We start from the raw sequence: 19,201 nt of genomic DNA, 5'->3' as shown, positions 1-19,201 counted from the left end.
TTGTCCTTGTAAAGCATCCATTTGTATTCGAGGATGTAATCGCTCCTGTTGTGGATCGTCAGGACCTTGCTCCTGGACAATCCCAAGTAAGTCTCTTCCATTCTGACGCTGCTTCTGTCGATGCGAACCGAGCAGTTCTGCGCAGAACATCGGATGTCCATTCCAAGTTTCTCTCCTGGTAACAGAAAGCTTCCGGTTGGAACTTTTTTAATTTGTAAAAATGAAATGAACGCTGCGTTCGCGGAGCTTTTAATTGCGATGGGGTGCATTCAGGTCGTGTAACAGTATATTTTCCAGCGGGTAGATGGAAAAATGATCTCAGCTTTTGCAGTGGAAGGTTAAATAAATTCTACTCATAAGAACTTCAATTTTATTTAGCTTTGTGGTAATCTCTGTATCGTCCTTTGGAGATTGCCTTTCCTTGAAGAGTTGGTTGTAATATTACGAAGTAATAGACTACTTTGATTGAAGATTATAATTACAGTGGGTGTAGAAAGTATTCGTACACCGATCAATTTCCAAAAAGACTGTGTAAAATTGTAATTTATTAACTTATTTTTTATAAACTATGACATTCTACATATTCTCGGAAATCTCTAAAACAGATAGATTACATAAAAAATAGCTATTTATGTAAGTTGCGAAATTAACAAGAATAAAAAAACAATCGATAGAAATGTTGAAGCAATAAGTATTCGCACAACTGTTTAAAAGTACTTTCCTGGAAATCTAATGTGTTTACGTTACAAACTCTACTGTAAATGGTTCGTCATAAGAATCGTACAAATACTTATTGCTTCTATACTTTTATCCACTTTTCGCATTTTTTTGTTGATTTCACAAATTGTATTAACTAGTAAATGTTGTTTGGACTATATCTATTTTAGAGACTTCCGAGAATATGTAAAATATTATTGATTATAAAAAAAGAAGTTAAGAAACTCCAATTTCACACAAAAGTTTTTTAGGAAATTGATCAGTGTAGAAATACATTCTACACCCACTGTATATTTGTTTTGTTTCGATTACCAGTATCGTATTCGACGAAGAACTTCCCCTCGAAATCCCCAGACTTGTTTGACAGAAAGTAAGCGACGAACTGCAGGGTTTCCTCCGTTTCTACAGTTCCCCTCGATGGCTCGATCCAGAAACGCGGACTGGCATTCGATGCACACGTCAGTACCAAACAGATATAAAATATTTAGCGTGATTGATCTGATTCTTCGCTTACTCGTTGCTGTGGACAGTAAAGACAGCTGGCGCGTCCCCCACGTTACGCACGAAAATCGTCTTCGAGGAGGTAATCTTAACCGCTGTCGATGGCACTTCGATTTGGTCGGGGAAGTCCAAGATTCCTCTGGGTCCGATTGCTAAATCGTATCGTCTTGTCACTCGTGATAAATAGCATTTTTTTTTTAAGACTATCGGAGGAGTATATTTTTAGAAAAGCAAGGAGAAATATTTCTGAATCGTATTGGAAGGAAAATATTGCTAAATCTTAACGTCTTGTCACTCGTGGTAAATAAAATTTTTTTTTTAAGACTATCAGAGGAGTATATTTTTACAAAACAAGGAGAAATATTTGCTCACGCTTTCGTGGCACGTGGTTATACTCCAGGAAGTTGCAGAATATATTTTCTTACATGAAATATGTTATTTAAAAGGTTACAAAAAAATTACAGTACACTTTAGTCTCAACACGATCTCACCTATTACTGGCACGATGATTTCTCCAGTATTCGTTACGAACTTTAATCGATACTCGTAATCCCTCCGCTTCTCAGGAACGAATTTCACGTTGTAAGTATTCGAAAGGCCTGGAGCGATCATCATCGTGTAATAGCTTCCACGATACTCCACGGAGAAGAAAGGGTCCAGCTCGTAGGACGTTTTCAGGTTTCGCGATATCTAATAGCAGTTCAACAACACATAAAAGTTGGTCCGTTTAAAACAATGCTATAGATATAGATACAATTTACCTGCGTCACGTTACGAACTGTCACAGTCGCGTTGAGAATGTCCCCAGGGGCGAAGTTTTGGAAAACAACGACACTGGGGGTGACTTCGAATCCACGATCCAAGAATTCAGAGTAAGTGGACAAATCATGCTTGAACTTTAGTTTCGTGACATACTCCATCCTTTCTTCTGTCGTCATTGACATTTGTCTCATGTATTCAGATGGACGAGGGTGCTGAATATTATTAAAATAAAGCTTCATTTGAAATGTAAAAATACGTCTTCAATTTTAATTATTATTCTAAAGTAACGAACGAACCTCTTTATTCTCGCTCCTCTTCCTTTGTGATCCATGAAGCAAGCTTTCTATAATCTGCGTTACATTGAGTACCCTCGGTCGATTCTTTATTTTATCTTGTTCGACGTCGTTCATCTTTATTACATTCCTGATCCACAAATAATAATTAACGTTAACATATAATTGTCATTTACGCAGTCGTCGACTATGTGCCCCTTGATCTCCATTCAACTTCGCTTAAAAATTGTTTCCGATCGTCGAAACATATCGAATTCACTCGTATCGATTCTCGAAAAAGAACGAAAATTACAAACCATACAAATACTTGTTTTATGTGCGAGAGTAGCCTGATTAAAAATAGAAATAATTCCGTATTACAGTTGAAAGATTTAAGGACGGGAGTTAGGCAGACGATGAAGAGTTAAGAAGCTCGACGAAAGAAGGATTAAAATTTGATTTAATTACGTAGCCCGCGAATCAATGGGCGAATCACGCCACCACTTGATGCTCGTTAATAACGTAATATCGAGGTTGATTTAGGCCACGTTCCAGCACGTCAAGCAGGTCTCTGAGGGGTTAATCCAAAATTAGTCAAAGTTTAGGCGGCTTCCAAATAGCAGTTTCCTATCTTACGTAACGTGAGCGTTGCTTAATCACCGCCTACAATTTCCTCTTCCACTCAAACTTTAAATTTATTTCGCACTCCTTATTCACGGCTCTACGTTTAATGGTACATCGATTCCAATAAATTGAAAATATTATAAATGAAATATCTCGGTTGTTCGAGGTGTTTTATATGTACTTTATTAGATCCTTGCATCAATTTAAAGTTTTAGCAACACGAAGACGTGTCTGGGCAACATGGCGACCTGCAGATGGGTACAGTGGTGCAAAATGGTGGTTGCTTGGACGAGGAGCAATCCCTCTGTGGGCTGCGAGGCAAACAATTGGAGTTCTGACGGTTGCACGCGTTTTGTGGGGACAGACACGATTCTGGGGGATACCCAACAGCCTTGGCATAAGCTTTAAGGTAGCATAACGGGGGTGCGCGACAACGAGGTCGCTGAGGGGGTGGCGGACAACAAGGCATCTTCGATATACAACAAGCGTCGCAGACTCCTCCGTAACAGCACATCCCTGGACACGGTCCTCGAGGGCAGCCTAAGGGTGGGCATCTAACGTTGCAGACTTCCGGTTCCGGTTTTCTGTGAAAATGGTCTCCTTTGAGTTACGCGATACAAGGCGGAGTGAAAATAAACTGGTCCCCTCTTTAAAGAATTCTCATTCATTTATAAAGAACACTTATTGTTTAAAAATGCTCTGCTTTGAGTTAAATGGTACATGTCAGATAAATATTGATGTATCTGTCACTTACAGACATCCGATCTCGCTGATGATATTGGTCATTTCGTCCATGTAATTACGGTACTGATTACAATTCATTTTTAATTATGTTTTCAGCAGACATTCATTGGAAATTTTTTAATTTTGTCGAAACGTTGCGTTGTAAAAGGTAGAAATTTTGTTGTTACGAAGGGAAGTTAGTACATTTACAAAATAAAAAGGAATAGTGTATGCATGTACAGTCAATCCTATAAATATTCGAGCCCTCTATGTCTATTTAAGAAATTTGACTAAATTAAATAATAGTTTCGATATTACCAAATGAATGTTTCATTATATATATATACGAATAAGCATTGTGCATGTACATATTTATATATACATCAACGTATTTATACAAACATTCACTTGGAAACAACAAACCTACCTTAAATAAACTTCTTCATTAGATATAGAGACCACGAGTATTTATGGGACTGACTGTATATACTTGGTGTTTGGACTAGTTATTCCCAAATATATCGAAGTAAGGATGTTTTTGCCATTCACTGTCGTGAGTTAGTAGAGAATATAATATACACAGACGAGCCAGTCCATAGATAGTATTCTATTGGCAGACAGCAATTTGCAGATGAGGACGAGACGGAAATGGCGCAGACAATGGAGGGGAAAAGAAGAAAAACCAACTATTCTAGCAATGAGGATGCGCTTGACGTTGAAAGGGAACAACTACGATGAATGGCGAAATGTTCCCGCGAATCCTCGTCGCTGATCGATGCTGTCAAACTGTAACAAGTACCTAAAATAAAGAATCATTGGAACCCCAAAGCATCAATCTGAACGGATTAATTAACATGTAATAGTGAACCGAAAAAGGAAAGTAAAACTCGACAGAATTGACTGCTCAAGGCCGCGAAGCTCTGACTCCCCACCTTGCATTTAGGCTACCGCCATTCTTCCATTTCTCCCCGTGCACAAGGAACTCGCTTCAAAAAACTAGCCCCGGTCTCTGAATTAATATACTCCCAGCCATAATGAACTGTACAACGTTAAAAAGTCCACTTTATTCACAAAAAAAAGGATAACAAAACCTCAAAACACAAACAGCGTCGTTTGAACTCGTCGGAGCTCCTCGACTTCAAACAACATCGTTAGCTACAAATTACATAATTAAAAATCGCCTTCGGTGCATAAATAAAATACGACTCGAAAAACTCCACGTAAAACGTGTCGAAAAGTCCAAGTACAAAAACAATGTAAACGGTGGACGTTATCAGTACATCATCGGGGGTTGCAAGTGCCTGCTGGCGATTAGAGTATCGGGTGACACGAATTGCGTGTTGGGAATGTAGCCCTGTTTCCTGGCCAGGTACCTCACACCCCCGATGGTTCTGGTCTCGTGGATGTCAGGTTGACTGGATTGCATCCCCTGGAATGGCATTTTGCCCTCCGCCATTTGCCTGTCCATCTGATTGTTCGAATTTGCACAGGCATCGCCGCCTGCCCGATCGAAGCTGGCCTTGCCGTGGGCGTCGATTCTTTGAGCGGATCCCACGTCACCCTCGCCGTTGTTTCTAGCGAGATTCCTTGTGTTTTGATAGTACTGCTGCATCTGTTGGTAGTGCTGAGGGTAGACGTTCTCGAACCTGAAGGGCATGACGTTTCCTCGAGCCATGGTTGGGTTCTTCTCGTTGTAAGGGATCACGTTGATCGAACTGTGTCCCGGTAGTTGCTGTTGAACGAAAGGAGGCTGCTGGTCCGTGGCTACTGCCCCATTCTCTCTCTCAGCTTGGACACTGTAACAGTTCCTGGGATTCGATACCTTCTGCCTGGGATACTCCCTTAGGAAGTCGCACTCGGTCTTGTTGGGGTTTGAGTAACGTTGCAGAGGAGGGTTGTTAGGGTTCCTGGTGTTCTCCAGGCCATTGGCTGACACCTGTTTGGGTGGTTCTTGGGCGGACATCAGGAGTCTCTCCTTTAACTCCTCCTCTATCTCGCTGCGGTCCTGTATCCCGTTCAATCTAACAGGAGGTTTCTTGGAGACCAAGCTGGCCAGGTACTCCAAGCCCTTCCTGACGTCCTCCGACATCTGAACAGTCTCCATCTGCTTTCTCAGCACTTGAGGATCTTGCAACCCGTTGTTGCGCTTCTGTGGTTGCACTTGTTCCTTGTACAGCCGCATTTTCAGCAGACTGGACGGCTCTGGCTGAATGTTATCCTCGTAAGATGAAGGAATGTTCGTTGAATGGACGTGGTCTTGATTCTGCTGCTGGCTGGCTTGGTAGACCTGCTGATACTGTTGGAACTGAGGATTCTGTTGATGTTGGTAAGGATACTGCGTCTGTTGATAGCTGGGGACACTTTGTTGAGGGCTATAGTATTGGTAATTTACTGTGGATGGGTTGGGATTTGGTTTTGCAGGCTCGTTTGTGTTTACGTTCCCTGGAATCGCATTGTCTTGATTGTACATGTTGTTGTAAGCCTGTGGGACTCTATTTTGGTGCTGCAAACTCGGTTGCTGATAGAACTGACCCTGCTGACCTGTAGGATGCTGAGGATTTTGCATTTCAACCATCTGATGAGCTTGTCGAGACTCTTCGTATTGTCTAGCCTGACGATCCCTCTGCTTTTGTTCCTCCTGCATTTTCTCCAGTTCTATGTAAGACAGTCGCGGTGGTGTCAGGTGGATCATCCATTCAGGCTTTTCATCAACCTGTTTTCTCCTACGAGGAGTGGCCACGGGTCTCTTGACATCCCCTGACTCGTCCTGCCGTCGAAGCTCCTCGATGTGCTCCAACTGCTTCCTCTGCTCGGCCAGCAGTATGTCGAACTGCCTTCTCATGACATCCATGGGAACTTTCTGTTGCTTCATGGTGGCCACCAGTTTTTCCTGGTCGCGAATCATGCGAACAGTGAAAGGGAGCTTTGGCTTACCACCACCAGTGGATTGTCGAACTGGATTGTTTACTGGTGGACGAGGATTGGGAGCAGCTGGCTGTTGACTGGGATGAGCCTGAGGATCGAATCCAGTCTGACCGTAGATTATCGAGTTCTGTTGACCCTGATTCATGATATCCCCATGCATAGGATTTCTGTACAATTGCTGACGTTGATGCACAAGCTCCTGTTGATACTGTGGTATAAATTGCTGTTGATTTTGAGTAGCAAAGTGTGGTTGATTCGCCACGTCCACGCTGTACGGTTGCAGCTGAGCCTTGATGCTCGAATACTGAGTCACTTGGTTGTCTTTCGGCCAACCATTTTGAGGACTCATCGTGTAATCCAGATCTCGATGCATTTGATAGTTCTGCTGACCCGGAGCCGCCATTCTCGAGGCTCTCACCTGGTTCATCGTCGCATCCTGGGGCGACGTCATGCTCTGGCTAGGTGTCTGCGCGTTGAGCTGTTGATTCCTGTAAAGATTGACACTTCCAGGACTTCCTTGCATCTGTTGTTGGTTGTTCATCATCCTCATCTGGTAGTACATGGCTCGTTGTTGCATCTGTTGTTGCTGAGCCAAGGTCTGCTGCATTTGTTGATAGACCTGCTGAGGATTCTGGGGATTCACCACTGGAGACACGTAACCTTGAGTCGAATGGAGATTCTGAGCACTCAGCTGTTGGTGATTACCGTTCGACAGGTTTGACATGTTGGGGGCCATGGATATCTGCGACTGCAGGTGTCCTGATTGGTTATTTGTCGTCTGTTGTCTATACATAGTCGCGTTTCGACCTCCAACCGGCTGTTTGTCATAGTTGGGACACTCTGCAGCGTTGTTCTCAGCTTTGGCTCTCTCCTGATCCTGGCCAGCGTTACTCGACGACTGCTGCACGAACGGGTGCCTTATCGCCGTGGTTTGAGGTGAATTGCGGAAGAGTGAATGAGGATTGTAGCCTGACGGGGCATTGTTTTGAGGAGAATACTCGCGCGTTCCGTGTGGCACGAATGGACGATGCGCTTGACTGTTGAGGACTTGTTGGGGCAGCGTGCACTCGGAGTTCGGGCTCATCTCGCTGATCTGATGGATCGCGCGATGAGGAGCAACCTGTTGATGGCTCGCGGTCTGCAGGTTCTGCGAAACGATTCATTCGTGGGTTAATTTGGATTTGAACTTGGCCGACAAGGTTGAATGGTCTTTGAAAGTGGTCGGAGTGAGTGCGATTTGAAATAAATTCATCGAAGAGCAGAGGTGTTTTCGGATGCTGCGATATTCTTCTGAATAATTATAGATAACATAGATTAAATGAAAGATGAAATTTGTTTGAGAAAAAAACAGATCGTGAAGTATTAAAGTAAAGCAATCAAAGTAAAAATGCAGTTTTAGATGAAGAGTCTTACTCTTCTAAGACTGGATTCATATTGAGCTCGTATTAATACCTGACGAGGTCCCTGCTGATGTCTGCTGATACAATAAATTGAACGAAAGATAATAATAAAGAAAATAAATGGAAGAAGGAAATTTATTTTAGAGAAAACAGCTCATGGAGGACCAAAATAAATCGCTTGAAATAAAAATGCCTACTAATACAGTCTTAGATGAAGAATCATAGTCTTGTAAACCTAGATTCACATTGTCCTGATATTAATACCTGTTGAGGTCTCTGCTGATGCAAAGGCTGAACAGCAGCACCCACGTCGCCCTGTCCATTGTTCTGAATCTCGTTCGACCCACCCACGTACAGTGTACCACCTTCTCGAGGATTTTGCTGCACGATAAGAGCACCTATTGGCTCAGGAGCGAACGGCGGAGGGGTTTCCAACTTTTTGATTTTCTCTGCCGGGAAGCTCTTGAGTCTTGGCGAGGAACACGAACGCATGTCTCTGGACCTGTCCTGAGAAGTGAACCTCGTTTTCGGGATACAGGCGTCGATGGTCCTGTTCACCGTGTCCGTGTGCTCCAAGCAGGGGACATTTTGCGTGGACGGTGACTTCTCAGGTCTCGATTGCATCTGCTGCATCATGTTCATCCTCGCGTGCAGACTGGATGCGCTTGGACGCCTCGCTGACGCCTTCTGATTGGCATTTCTGTCCGTTGAGGCTTTCCTGGATGGACAAATTTTGATTTAAAATTAAGAAATGGTTCTGGTCAGTCTTACGATTAAAGTTATCTACGTGAGATTTGACGTTCCGTTGATTAAACGGGGATAGAAGCGTCTAGAGGCTAGCCTGACCTTTTGTTCATGGTTGTTTAGAATTTTGCTTCGGGTGCTGATTGCGGCCAGAGAAACATCATCCACGTTGGACCAGGTAATTTTCTATCGCTGATTTTGCATCACCACCGGGCTGAAAACTCTGATTAGCAAGGTTCACTGGGGGTTTTAAGGTCGAAGGCGAAAAATTGATAAGACGGTGGACTGGGTTGCCATGGACACGTCGCAGGGCACGTTCTCGACTCGGATTCTATTCACAGTTCGCGTGAGAATGTTCTGCTAACTTCGTTCTCGTGCTAATCTGGTGGCAAAATTGCGTTCTGCAATTCGACTCTGACGGATTATAAGATCCGATTAGCCGCAAAAATTGAAGCCTCAAGACGCGAGTACTCTTCTTTGGGAACCACGAAACGCGAATTCTACGCTGGCTCGAAATTTGGTGTAGAAGTCCAAGAAATTCAAACTCGAGAGTAGCAATATTTTATAGTAAATAAGAATAAGTAATAATAACGAATATATTATTTTAAATTCTTGAGAGTAGATTAATCAGCAATAACACGAGAAGTCTTCGTGGCTTTACTTAGGGGTTGAAAAATAATTACTTACTGGCGTAGAAGAAATCGATAAGAAAGACAAAGGTGTAGCTTGAATATTTTGCTATTTTTATTGCGTATCGCTTACAGGAATCACACATCGCTGTGTTGTCGATGTTACAGCAGAAATGTAACTGTAGTTTAGGTGAATCTCATTTGTCAGCGCCAATAAATTATTAATATAATTATATCGATAGAACACTCAAAAATTTCCTCTTCGAACGCGATACGACCGAGTCAGAAGCTTCGCCGCCGCAATCGTACCAAAATCTTGACATCGTGACTTGATTCATAAAAAAAAAAATCACAGTAAAAAAAAAATGAATGGTACCTGCTTTCTATTGCGAGCAACCAGTCAAAACGCTGACGCGGATCGTGATCGCGTTCGATCGCTCGTTAATGGAGTTTGAAAAGTGCGTCGAAGCGCGGAAAAATATAATATATTCTGTTCGAGACTGCTGTCGCGATTCATATTGAAAAAAACACATATTTTTAGGGGGGAAAAATACGTATCGAAGCGACGCAGTGTCGAACATTAACACGCTTGACTAGCGTGTACTCGACGAATACCAGTGCTTATCCGGGAAAACTGTGAATCGGCGTTGACAAATGAATTCCCTTGTTAATCCAAAACTTCAACGAGCTACACTAGTATTAATTCAACAGGAATCGTTACTGGCCGCTGTTGATTGACGTACGCTTGTCGAACTTGTCGTGAAGTGATGATTTTACCACCATAATTAGGTGGGCACATCGTTGCAAATAATTTTCGTACTTTCAGAGTTGTCGACGTTAATTAAAATTCGTAGTTCGTCATTTTGGGAAAAGATCGTTTGGGAATAGAGTCTAAATTGAGTATTGTCTCGTTATGGTTTTTCGTAAGTCGTTGACATGATTAAGACTAAATCAAATTTGATCGAGTTTACAAATTTAGGGTTGGGACACGTTCGAGTAAAGTCTAATCTAGAATTTTTGTCACGAATGGTGTAAGATTTCCAATTTAGGGATTGACAATAGTAAGGAATTTTTCTCAAATCGTGATTCAAGTCTAATATCTCGGGAGATTTCGTCCTTTTCAATTTTCTCAAGTTCACAGATCTTTCCAGGAGAATCTTGAAAAATTTCGTGTGGTTTCTGAAAATGAAACGTTCAATGAATTAATTTAGAAGAAACGAGACGAACGAAGACTAGGAAAGGGGTGGAAACCACTGGACCATCTATATTTCATTTGCATTACGTTGGACTCTGGTTCTTTGCTCGAAATTCGTCTTTGTCGTCGCGAAAGATTTATCCACGCATCCGTCCGTCGTCCTCGTTGGATCCCACGAGGAATAACCTCGCAGCATTGGTCACCAAATCCTGTATTCAGCAAACAGACTTCGCTGGACCACTAGCAAGGATGGCAAGACGCTATGCAAACAAAACGAACAAGGTATAAGAATTAAATTCCATTGTTTCCGTTACAGGCGTATTCTGGTCCAGATGATCATCATCGAGGTAATTTGCTAAACATTTAGCTCAAATATTTCAAAACTTAAAATATAAAATTTAATTTCTAAATTTTCTTGTGTTATAGCTTGGACCTCCGAGACCAGGATACCACCTCATCGTCGAAAATTGGCGTTATTATGGAGAACTGACTGCATGCTGGTCGACAAGGCGAGCAAGGCGGAGGCGTGGGCGGCGGACAGGGCATACAAGGAACCATTTTCTTGGTGCAAACGTACGTCACTACCGGTCGCGGTGGAGGGCAAGGCGGCGGCGGTGGATGACAGGTCACGACCACCTTCGGTGGACAAGGAAGCGGGCAACATGGTGGACAGGGCGGACAAGGCCGTAGGTAAACCTAATTTTGAAACGTTATTAAGTTACTCGTGATAACAGTGTAGGCTTAATACATTTACGTAGCAATTACATCGACTGTAGGCGAGTTTCCGGCTCCCTTTCACCTTTGACGAACGCTTGCCACGATGTTTTAGAAGTGTCGTTAAATGGAGATTCTTTCTCGCGCGACGAAATTACCGAATTTTACGAGAAGAGTAAAACATGTGTAAAGTGTAAAAAATGTGGGACCTTTAAATACGATTGATTCCTTCTGTCAGGATGATTCTAATTATTTTTATAGCGAGGAATCGACCTCGAAAATTTCCCCACATTTTTGTTAACGTTTCGTGGAATGTATTGTACACGCAGGGTGCGTGTAACTTCGAGGGTTGAACAATTTAATTTTTAATTTAACTCACTGCTGTTCTAGTTGGTTTAGGGGGACACCGTGGTGGGCATGATGATCTGCACACGACTGTGGGTGAACAGCAGGGCGGCGGGGGTGAACAACATGCCGATGGAGAACAACACACAGGTTTTGGACAACTGGGTACAGTTCCACAGCACCCGCTGCACGAGAAAAATAAATATAGAAACTTTTTATGATTTTAATTTTGCTCGTCTTACAAGAAACTTCGATTGTCTAGATTTCAAAATATTGAACATCTGATTTCCGTTCTGCATCGAAGTTTAATCGAGCAAATTTTATTCGACGTTGGAAATCTTTGAATCAACGCGATCGGCAATGGAACCCAGAGAGATTGGACTAGAATTTACTTATTCATAACGGCGATAGGGGAACACTGGTGCGGCAAGCGATGTTACGCAGACATTTCCCCCGAAGATCCACAAAACCGTGAACTGTCATCAAACCGCCCGATGATGGACGAGCCCCCATCCAACGAGCGACGACGGCATCGAGCTGCTTCAATCGTTCGTGGCCACTTGAAATTTTGCTGGTAATGGTCGAGAAATGGCGATGCGTTGCCAATTATTTTACTTGTTTTGCTCGTTCGTTGCCCAGACGATCCGACCTTCCATTATTCAGACGATCGATTCATACCTAAACGAGGAGGCGGTGATTTCCTCTATCGTTTACTTTACAAAGTGAGTAGAATGTGCGCTAAGAACGATTTCATTTAATTTAAAAATCACAAAACACAGAAGATCAAACAAAGTAGACAAACATTATTTTTTAGCCACAAACTAAATAAATTAAAGATCAATAAAAGTAGATAAGCATACCTTACTTGCTAGTTACGATCCAAATAAATCAAAGATGAAGAAATTAGACAAACATACCTTACTTCCTAGTTATTGGGTTCTCCAGAAAGTTCGAAAGTTCGTGCCAATTTTTAAGAAAAATTCAAAGTCACATTTGAATGTTCACATATATTTCTTGAATTACATTGGCACCATTTTGATCCACAATTTTTCCATCTTTTAAAGAATGTATACGTATTACTTGTTTTCAACCATTCCGATATATTCATACCTGTACTACGTACCAAAAATCGACATGAACTTTCCAGACAACCCGATACCATCTAAATAAATTGGAAGGTCTGTAGAAGAATCACTCTGTTTATTCACAAATCCCCATAAATGTACAAGAAGGAATTGCAAAACGACAGGAAACTCTTTGTCCTATAAATTCAACAGAGGAACCGTACAAATCCATTCGACGTCTCTCCAGCATGGCGCGCGTTGCATTAAACGTAAACGTGCGACGGACGAAATTCGAGACTGTGGGAAAATGGAAATTTTCGTTGCGGCCGTTATCATGTCACGCAAAATCCAGGTCCATTCGGTGGCTGGGCAGGAATACCCCGTCTGTTCATGCGACAAGCGTGTTCCTCCAGTCGCTGTGCCGCCTTGTTCTCGTCCTGTTTGTTGTTGCTCCAAAGACGCTCGGCAGCTGCGCTGGCCCTTGGCCATATCCTGGGATGCACGTTGTTCCTGAAAGGGAGAATATAAATTACATAACGCGTTTACCCCCCCCCCCTCTCTCTCTCTCTAGAAATAGCCGTGACGTTCGTAAAATACAACTGGATTAGGGAGATGTACATTATTCGCTTAGCTACTCCGAGTCTATGGAATGAATGAAACATGAAATTTCAAGAAATCCACGTTTGGGACATTGTTCAAATTGGGATATGTTGGAGTTTGTATGAGAATAGGAGGGGTTTAAGTCATCACTTTGCTGTTTTTGAAAAAGTTTAAAAAATACAGGCTCTCAAAAGTGACAATCCATGCTGTTTACTTTAGGAGACTTGATTCTTTGAGTTCCTATGTCGAGTGAGGCTTGACAAAAATGTACTGAAATCAGAATATTTGGACTGCACAAGGTTAAGTTCATTTCTATCGACCTAACTTGCGTGTCATTAATGTCTCCACTATATGATACTACGAAGTAGCTACAAAAATAAAAATACAGAATCTCAAACGTGATCAATCCGTGCTGTTTTCTTTGAGAAACTTAATTCCTATCGATCTAACTTGCTTGTCATTAATGTCTCCAGTATATAATACCATGAAGTATCAACGATTTCCAACTTTGTCCAAATAAAATTTCTTTGCGAATTTCTATTGAATGGTACTCGAACATACGCAACGAAAAGCGTTACCTGTCGACGAATTCGCCCCACATGCAGGCCTCCCCGCCCAGCATCAGCCCCGAAGCATTCGAGGCGCCAATAAACGAGAGGGGGTCGCATTTGTAAAATTTCTTCCAATCGCCACCGCCAGCGACGTGGTCCAGATACCAGCACGCCGATAGCAACACAGGATGGCCCGCTTTGGTCGCGTTTTCGAGTTCCTTTGACCAGAGGCCCGTCCACACGTGAACCACCGTGCTGTTTGGCATAGCGACGCCGTTGTCGAACACCTGCAGTGTTCAAGTCCCATGTTAGCATAACTGAAATTCTAATACCTTCGCCGAAACTTCTGTCTCGAATTTGATTTAGTTTAACTAAATCTCGGCAAATTCGACGCATTTTCGCTGTTACTGCAAAGGGACGTCAAGTTTATTTCGATAAATTGGATTGAGGCGAATTCATTGAGGCGAATTCATTGAGGCCTTCAGGCGATCGTGATGATTTTACTTTGGACAAAGTACTCGACGTTTTATCTTGATGAAATAATTCAAAGGTTGTGATATCAAAGTAGAACAGTTCCAAAAATGACTGTACATAATTTAATTGAATTTAACTTAATTCTTGACTAGACAAGGCGGTTTTAGTAATAGTGGAGTAGATTCGAAAATAACTGTACCCGATTTAACTGAATTTAATTCTTGACTAGACCAGGTGTTTCTAATATTTAACTTGAATAGCATTAACGATTGCGTTACCTCTTGCCACACAATGGCATTCGCCTGCAGAGAGTCCGTGATCTGAAGAAGCTTGGCTATGTATTCTCCCTCGAGGCGCACGTAATTCCTGGATATATTGTGCGCATTCATGTACGCGTTGACTTCCGGATTGCTCTTCCAGCAATCAAAGGGCACCTCGTCGCCGCCTAGATGGACATATTGATCTGGAAATACCTGCACGATCTCCGCGAACAGATTTCGCAGGAAATCGTAGAGGCCGTGATGCGTTGGATTCATGGGGCCCAGTTTACCATTTGGTCTGCCTGTCGAGTCTGAAGCGGAACGATGCGTTTTTCTGTCGATAAAATTCGCGGTACTCGAACGATCCATCGCGATGGACGGATAAACGATGGAACGTTCGGGAAATATTCGATGTTAAACGTGAGATTGTGGTATATATTTACCGTAACAAGGAGTCAATAGTTCAGGATAAGCCAAACCCCATGACCTGGTATGTCCAGGGGTATCGAATTCCGGCATTACTCGAATTCCTCTCAACCTGGCGTAGTCAACGATCTGCTGGATGTCGTTTAGGGTGTATACCATCGAAGGATGGTATGCTCCCTTGGCAGACAGTTCTGGAAAGCTGGAGCTCTGATAAGGAAAGCTGTTGTCGTCGACGATGTGCCAGTGAAGAACGTTCATTTTGTTATAGGACATCGCGTCAAGAGTCAGCAATATGTCGTAGATGGGCAAGTAATGGCGCGACGTGTCCAGGAGGAGACCGCGATGGGGTAGTTTTGGCCTGTCCACGATGGTCTGACACCTTATCTTCAACTAAGGAAAATCAAATCTTCGGATGTTTCAAGAGAAGAATTTTTTAAGAAAAATTAGGCTGAATTATGAATATCTTCTGAGAAAACAGACTGAATTATGAATTAAAAGAAAGTTGAAAATAGATTTGCAGGATTCAGTTTGACAATCAGGTGTTCGATCGAGGTGACTCTACGGGGATAAAATTTTTAATCGTTTTGAATCATATTTTTAGCGGACTCACGTTGGGTCCATCGCCAGCTGAGAATAACAGCTGAGAAAAGGTCTCGAGACCTCGGAGAATTCCCCATACCGATTCCGCCACGAGATTGGCCACAGTAGACGTTTCATTAATGCTGAGAGTATCTGCGTAAGTTAAGGGTATTATTTAAGGTCTTCTGTACGCTGAAGATTACAGTTTCCAAGAATATCGAAACTCTTATTAGTTTGCAAGATAATTCAATTTTATTATACGTCGGATAATACGGAACTTGTTTATAATTCTTGGAAATGTTTTTATTATATACAGTGTACTAAATTTTTCTCGCTGTACGTAAGCTTCCAAATATTTCAAACGTTTAAAAGTCTCCGAATTAGAATATTTTCTCAAATTATTTGGTACAAGAAGTAATCCACGAATTTTATAGAATAATATGTGTGAATCCAGATCTATACGCGATTTCATCGAGACAGGAAAGGTCACAGTGCAGGGAAAAGGCTTAAACCGTTTCGATAGTGGGTTGGTTAGAAGGAATGTGCATGCGTGTAATCTCCTGACTCTATTCCTCTCATTAATCGCTTTGCTTGACCTCGAAACTGAGCGTGATAAGAAAAGATGAAACGAGATCCAATCTCCATGTCTCGCCTCTGTCTCAATCGTCCCTGACTGTACCAATCGACACAATTACTCGCGTATCTTCGAATTCTGTTGTTCGCACTTCGTTTCGCGATCGATTCATGAAGTAGCCGTGCATTAGCTCGTAATCTCGACGCTTTTGACGTTCGCAAATAATGCTTCGCGCGCAATATTACACCGTTTTAATCGGTCGAATTCCTTAGTCATGTGTATCTTTCGACTACAATTTTACAATCGGAAACTACATACACTTAACAAAACAGTGTACGCTACGATCGAGGAGCGGAATAATCAGCAATGACGCCACTTGAGCGATCTCCATTGACACTCGCCGATTTATCAGTGTTTACAAAACGAACGGTTTGCAAGTAGCATTTTCTTCGTATAAAACAAATACAACATTTTTCCAAAGAAACGCAGAATAAAGTCCAATCACACCGAAGTGATAAATCGTATTTTAAGTGAAATGTTAAAAATCGTAGAAGTAGATTAAGTGGATTAGCGATGATTGTACCTCCTTCTGTGGTACTGGAACTTACATAATTCCTTCATTTGTAAATGGGGCCAGTGGTTGCCATCCTTTTCGCAAGGTTCTCCCAAACGAATGTCCAAGGCGGTGAGTATACCCTTCGTGGTGCCATTGCCTCTTCCAGACGAGGATGGAGCGCGTCCATGCGAGGAGATCCTCGCTATCCGAGCTTCCTTCAAGATGATCGCTTTGTACCTTTCGACTGCTTCGACCACTATGTCGCAAGTCTCGCCAACTACCTGCATATTGAATTGCATAATGATACGATATTAACACGTTCACTGCCAGACTAAAACTCTTGAAAATTTCTACCGTGTTTAAATTTTGTTTACAGACTATTAGAAGCTGTGTAATGGAACATTTATTTTGGTAACTTTAGTTTTGTAACTTCATCAAAATTCAAGTATTTTATTTAAATTCATTTTCTATGATACTTAACTTTCAGAATTAATAGTTTTCGTTTTTCAATGAAAACCACTGTCACCCATATGTGGGTGACGTGGCGATCAACGTGTTAAATGGGCAACAGGTGAGGATGCACTTACGGACAGCTGGAATCCGACCAAGACACGTGATCGATTTAAATCGTAGCAATAAGGTATACTTAACGATGTAAATTGGTATTTGAAGTCATTTTTTAAATTAATACGTTGATCGCCATGTCACCCATGTATGGATGACGGTACTTTTCACTGAAGAACTAAAAAAAGTAATTCTAAAAATCTTCAAAGAAAGTAAATTTGAATGAAATTCTTGGAATTCTTGGATGTTTGATTATGTAGTTTCCAATAGACTGTAAACAATATTTAATTACATTAGACATTTTCAAGAGTATTAGTGTGGCAGTTAACGTGTTAAAAAATGATTTCATAGTTTATACAGCACAAGCAAGGTTCGTTTATTTAATAAAGGTTTAATCATTTCGGTAATCAAAGTTTCTGCACTCTCTAAATAATAATGCGTGCATCGAGTGGATGTATTTGTAATTCGCTTTTCCATCCGAGAATTACTAATAGCAATTTTAATTTATTCTCTGTCCGTTGTCTCTTCAACTAGCACTATCGGTAGAGCCTATCGGAGGGAAAGGTGAATGTGTACATGATAACGGTTATCCGAGCCCACTACGTACGTACAAAATAGGAATTCAAATCGCTTTGTGTCCACAAACACGGTAAAAAATAAAGAATCACAGGCCCAAAGGCTGTTCAAACATTGAGACCCATGGAGTACAGTAAACACGCTGTATTCTACACAAACGACCAAGGAACTCAAAAATTAGACTTAGAGTCTGGATTACATTCAGAAACTGTACGAAAGACGAAGACCCTGGAGTGGTTTCCAAGAGCAGAAAACGAAACACTCCAGAGTCCCTCTTCTCACAACTTGTTCAGCTCAGAAAAAAAATTCATAGTCTCGAGTATAAAAACAGTTTACGAGATAGCAGTGCTATCAATCTTTAGTTTAGGTCACCACCGTGCTGCAAACTTTGAAAAAGTAGTAAAATGGATCTCTGCGTATTTCCTTCCAAGAGCCCAACTTAGGATGCTCCAAGCTCCCCAAGGACGTTGAGTAAGAAAGTAATAATAAAATTACCCTTAAATATTAAAAATATCTACTCCTTTCGTACAAAAATATCTAATTTTATTAAAGATAGAAATCGATCTGGTTTCCACCGATCTGAACTCAAATCACGTGAGATTTTAAAAGTCGAACTGTCTTAATACTTAAATTACTGCACTTAAAATTATCATTATTTATCTTTTTATTCTACCTAAGAGTTGAATCTTTCTCGCTGCTAAGGGACCTGTCCTAAATTTGGTATCCCCCATAACCCATGTTAAATTAAAAAAAAAAAAAAAAGATTCCCTTTACTCACGTTGAACTGGAAGGTGGAGGCTCTCAGCAAGTAGTAGGAGTTGCTGAGACGTCTCAGGTTGGGCAGTGGCCAAGGTTCGCCTTGCGTGGTCTGGACCCAGGGTCCAGCGTCGGGGTTCAAGGAGGCCGTTTGGCAGACGAGGGTGGCTAGTAGCAACGGTATCGGGCCCAGCAGCGACGGTTTCATGTTCGTTTTGCGAGCGTTTCAGGTGTTCGATGGGAAAACGATGCGACGCCACCGAGTGGTCATCGTCTACTGAACGCGGCGAACGATGCGTACGATAACGAGAGTGGTAACGACCTTAGCCAGCGCCACTTAACTTTCATCACTCGGTTGGAGCGGACCTGCTCACGGTCAAGTGGGAACAACCAGTCCACGGTCTGGACGTGTCCTTATGTATTCTTCTTTTCGCGAGACGGGATTGAACTCTACAGGCTGTTAAACGGCGATGGGACGTTGACACTGGGTTTGGAATTTTTAATGCCACACGCTGCGATTCGCGTACAGGTTATGGGATGCTGGGAAGGTGATGGTGCGCGTCAAGTACGTCAAATAAAGAAAATACACGGACAGGTATAATGACGATACTAGAGAATTTAGACTGGTAAACCCTTAAATGCCCTAAATTCCAAATTTGATACTTGACTT

General features: G+C 42.0%; 2 protein-coding genes across 4 annotated transcripts; both read right to left on the bottom strand.

Annotated features, from left to right (window-relative positions):
- Nucleotides 1-4,634: 4,634 nt before the first annotated feature.
- On the bottom strand, nucleotides 4,635-12,814 carry LOC128873655 (putative uncharacterized protein DDB_G0271606). Of its 3 annotated transcripts, none has more exons than XM_054117358.1 (7): nucleotides 12,675-12,814; nucleotides 11,586-12,606; nucleotides 10,984-11,188; nucleotides 10,580-10,752; nucleotides 8,771-10,476; nucleotides 8,189-8,642; nucleotides 4,635-7,671 (listed from the first exon to the last, which is right to left on the bottom strand). In XM_054117358.1, the coding sequence occupies exons 5-7, from the start codon at nucleotides 8,779-8,781 to the stop codon at nucleotides 4,873-4,875; spliced, it is 3,264 nt and encodes a 1,087-aa protein (XP_053973333.1). In that variant the 5' UTR covers nucleotides 8,782-10,476; nucleotides 10,580-10,752; nucleotides 10,984-11,188; nucleotides 11,586-12,606; nucleotides 12,675-12,814; the 3' UTR covers nucleotides 4,635-4,872. The 3 variants fall into 3 exon arrangements, with proteins under 3 accessions (XP_053973333.1, XP_053973332.1, XP_053973331.1); XM_054117357.1 differs by lacking the exon at nucleotides 12,675-12,814 and having other exon boundaries at nucleotides 11,586-11,736; nucleotides 11,944-12,576; XM_054117356.1 differs by lacking the exon at nucleotides 12,675-12,814 and having other exon boundaries at nucleotides 8,771-10,752; nucleotides 11,586-12,576.
- LOC128873656 (beta-hexosaminidase subunit alpha-like) lies at nucleotides 12,731-18,967 on the bottom strand. The gene is made up of 7 exons (XM_054117360.1): nucleotides 18,554-18,967; nucleotides 16,688-16,916; nucleotides 15,537-15,658; nucleotides 14,944-15,316; nucleotides 14,519-14,811; nucleotides 13,794-14,053; nucleotides 12,731-13,125 (listed from the first exon to the last, which is right to left on the bottom strand). The coding sequence occupies exons 1-7, from the start codon at nucleotides 18,737-18,739 to the stop codon at nucleotides 12,948-12,950; spliced, it is 1,641 nt and encodes a 546-aa protein (XP_053973335.1). The 5' UTR covers nucleotides 18,740-18,967; the 3' UTR covers nucleotides 12,731-12,947.
- Between the last annotated feature and the right edge of the window lie 234 nt (nucleotides 18,968-19,201).

The sequence above is a fragment of the Hylaeus volcanicus genome, chromosome 3 (assembly GCF_026283585.1).
Source record: "Hylaeus volcanicus isolate JK05 chromosome 3, UHH_iyHylVolc1.0_haploid, whole genome shotgun sequence".
Classification (NCBI taxonomy): domain Eukaryota; kingdom Metazoa; phylum Arthropoda; class Insecta; order Hymenoptera; family Colletidae; genus Hylaeus; species Hylaeus volcanicus.
Note: the sequence above shows the minus strand (reverse complement) of the source record. Positions and strands in the feature narration are given on the sequence as shown.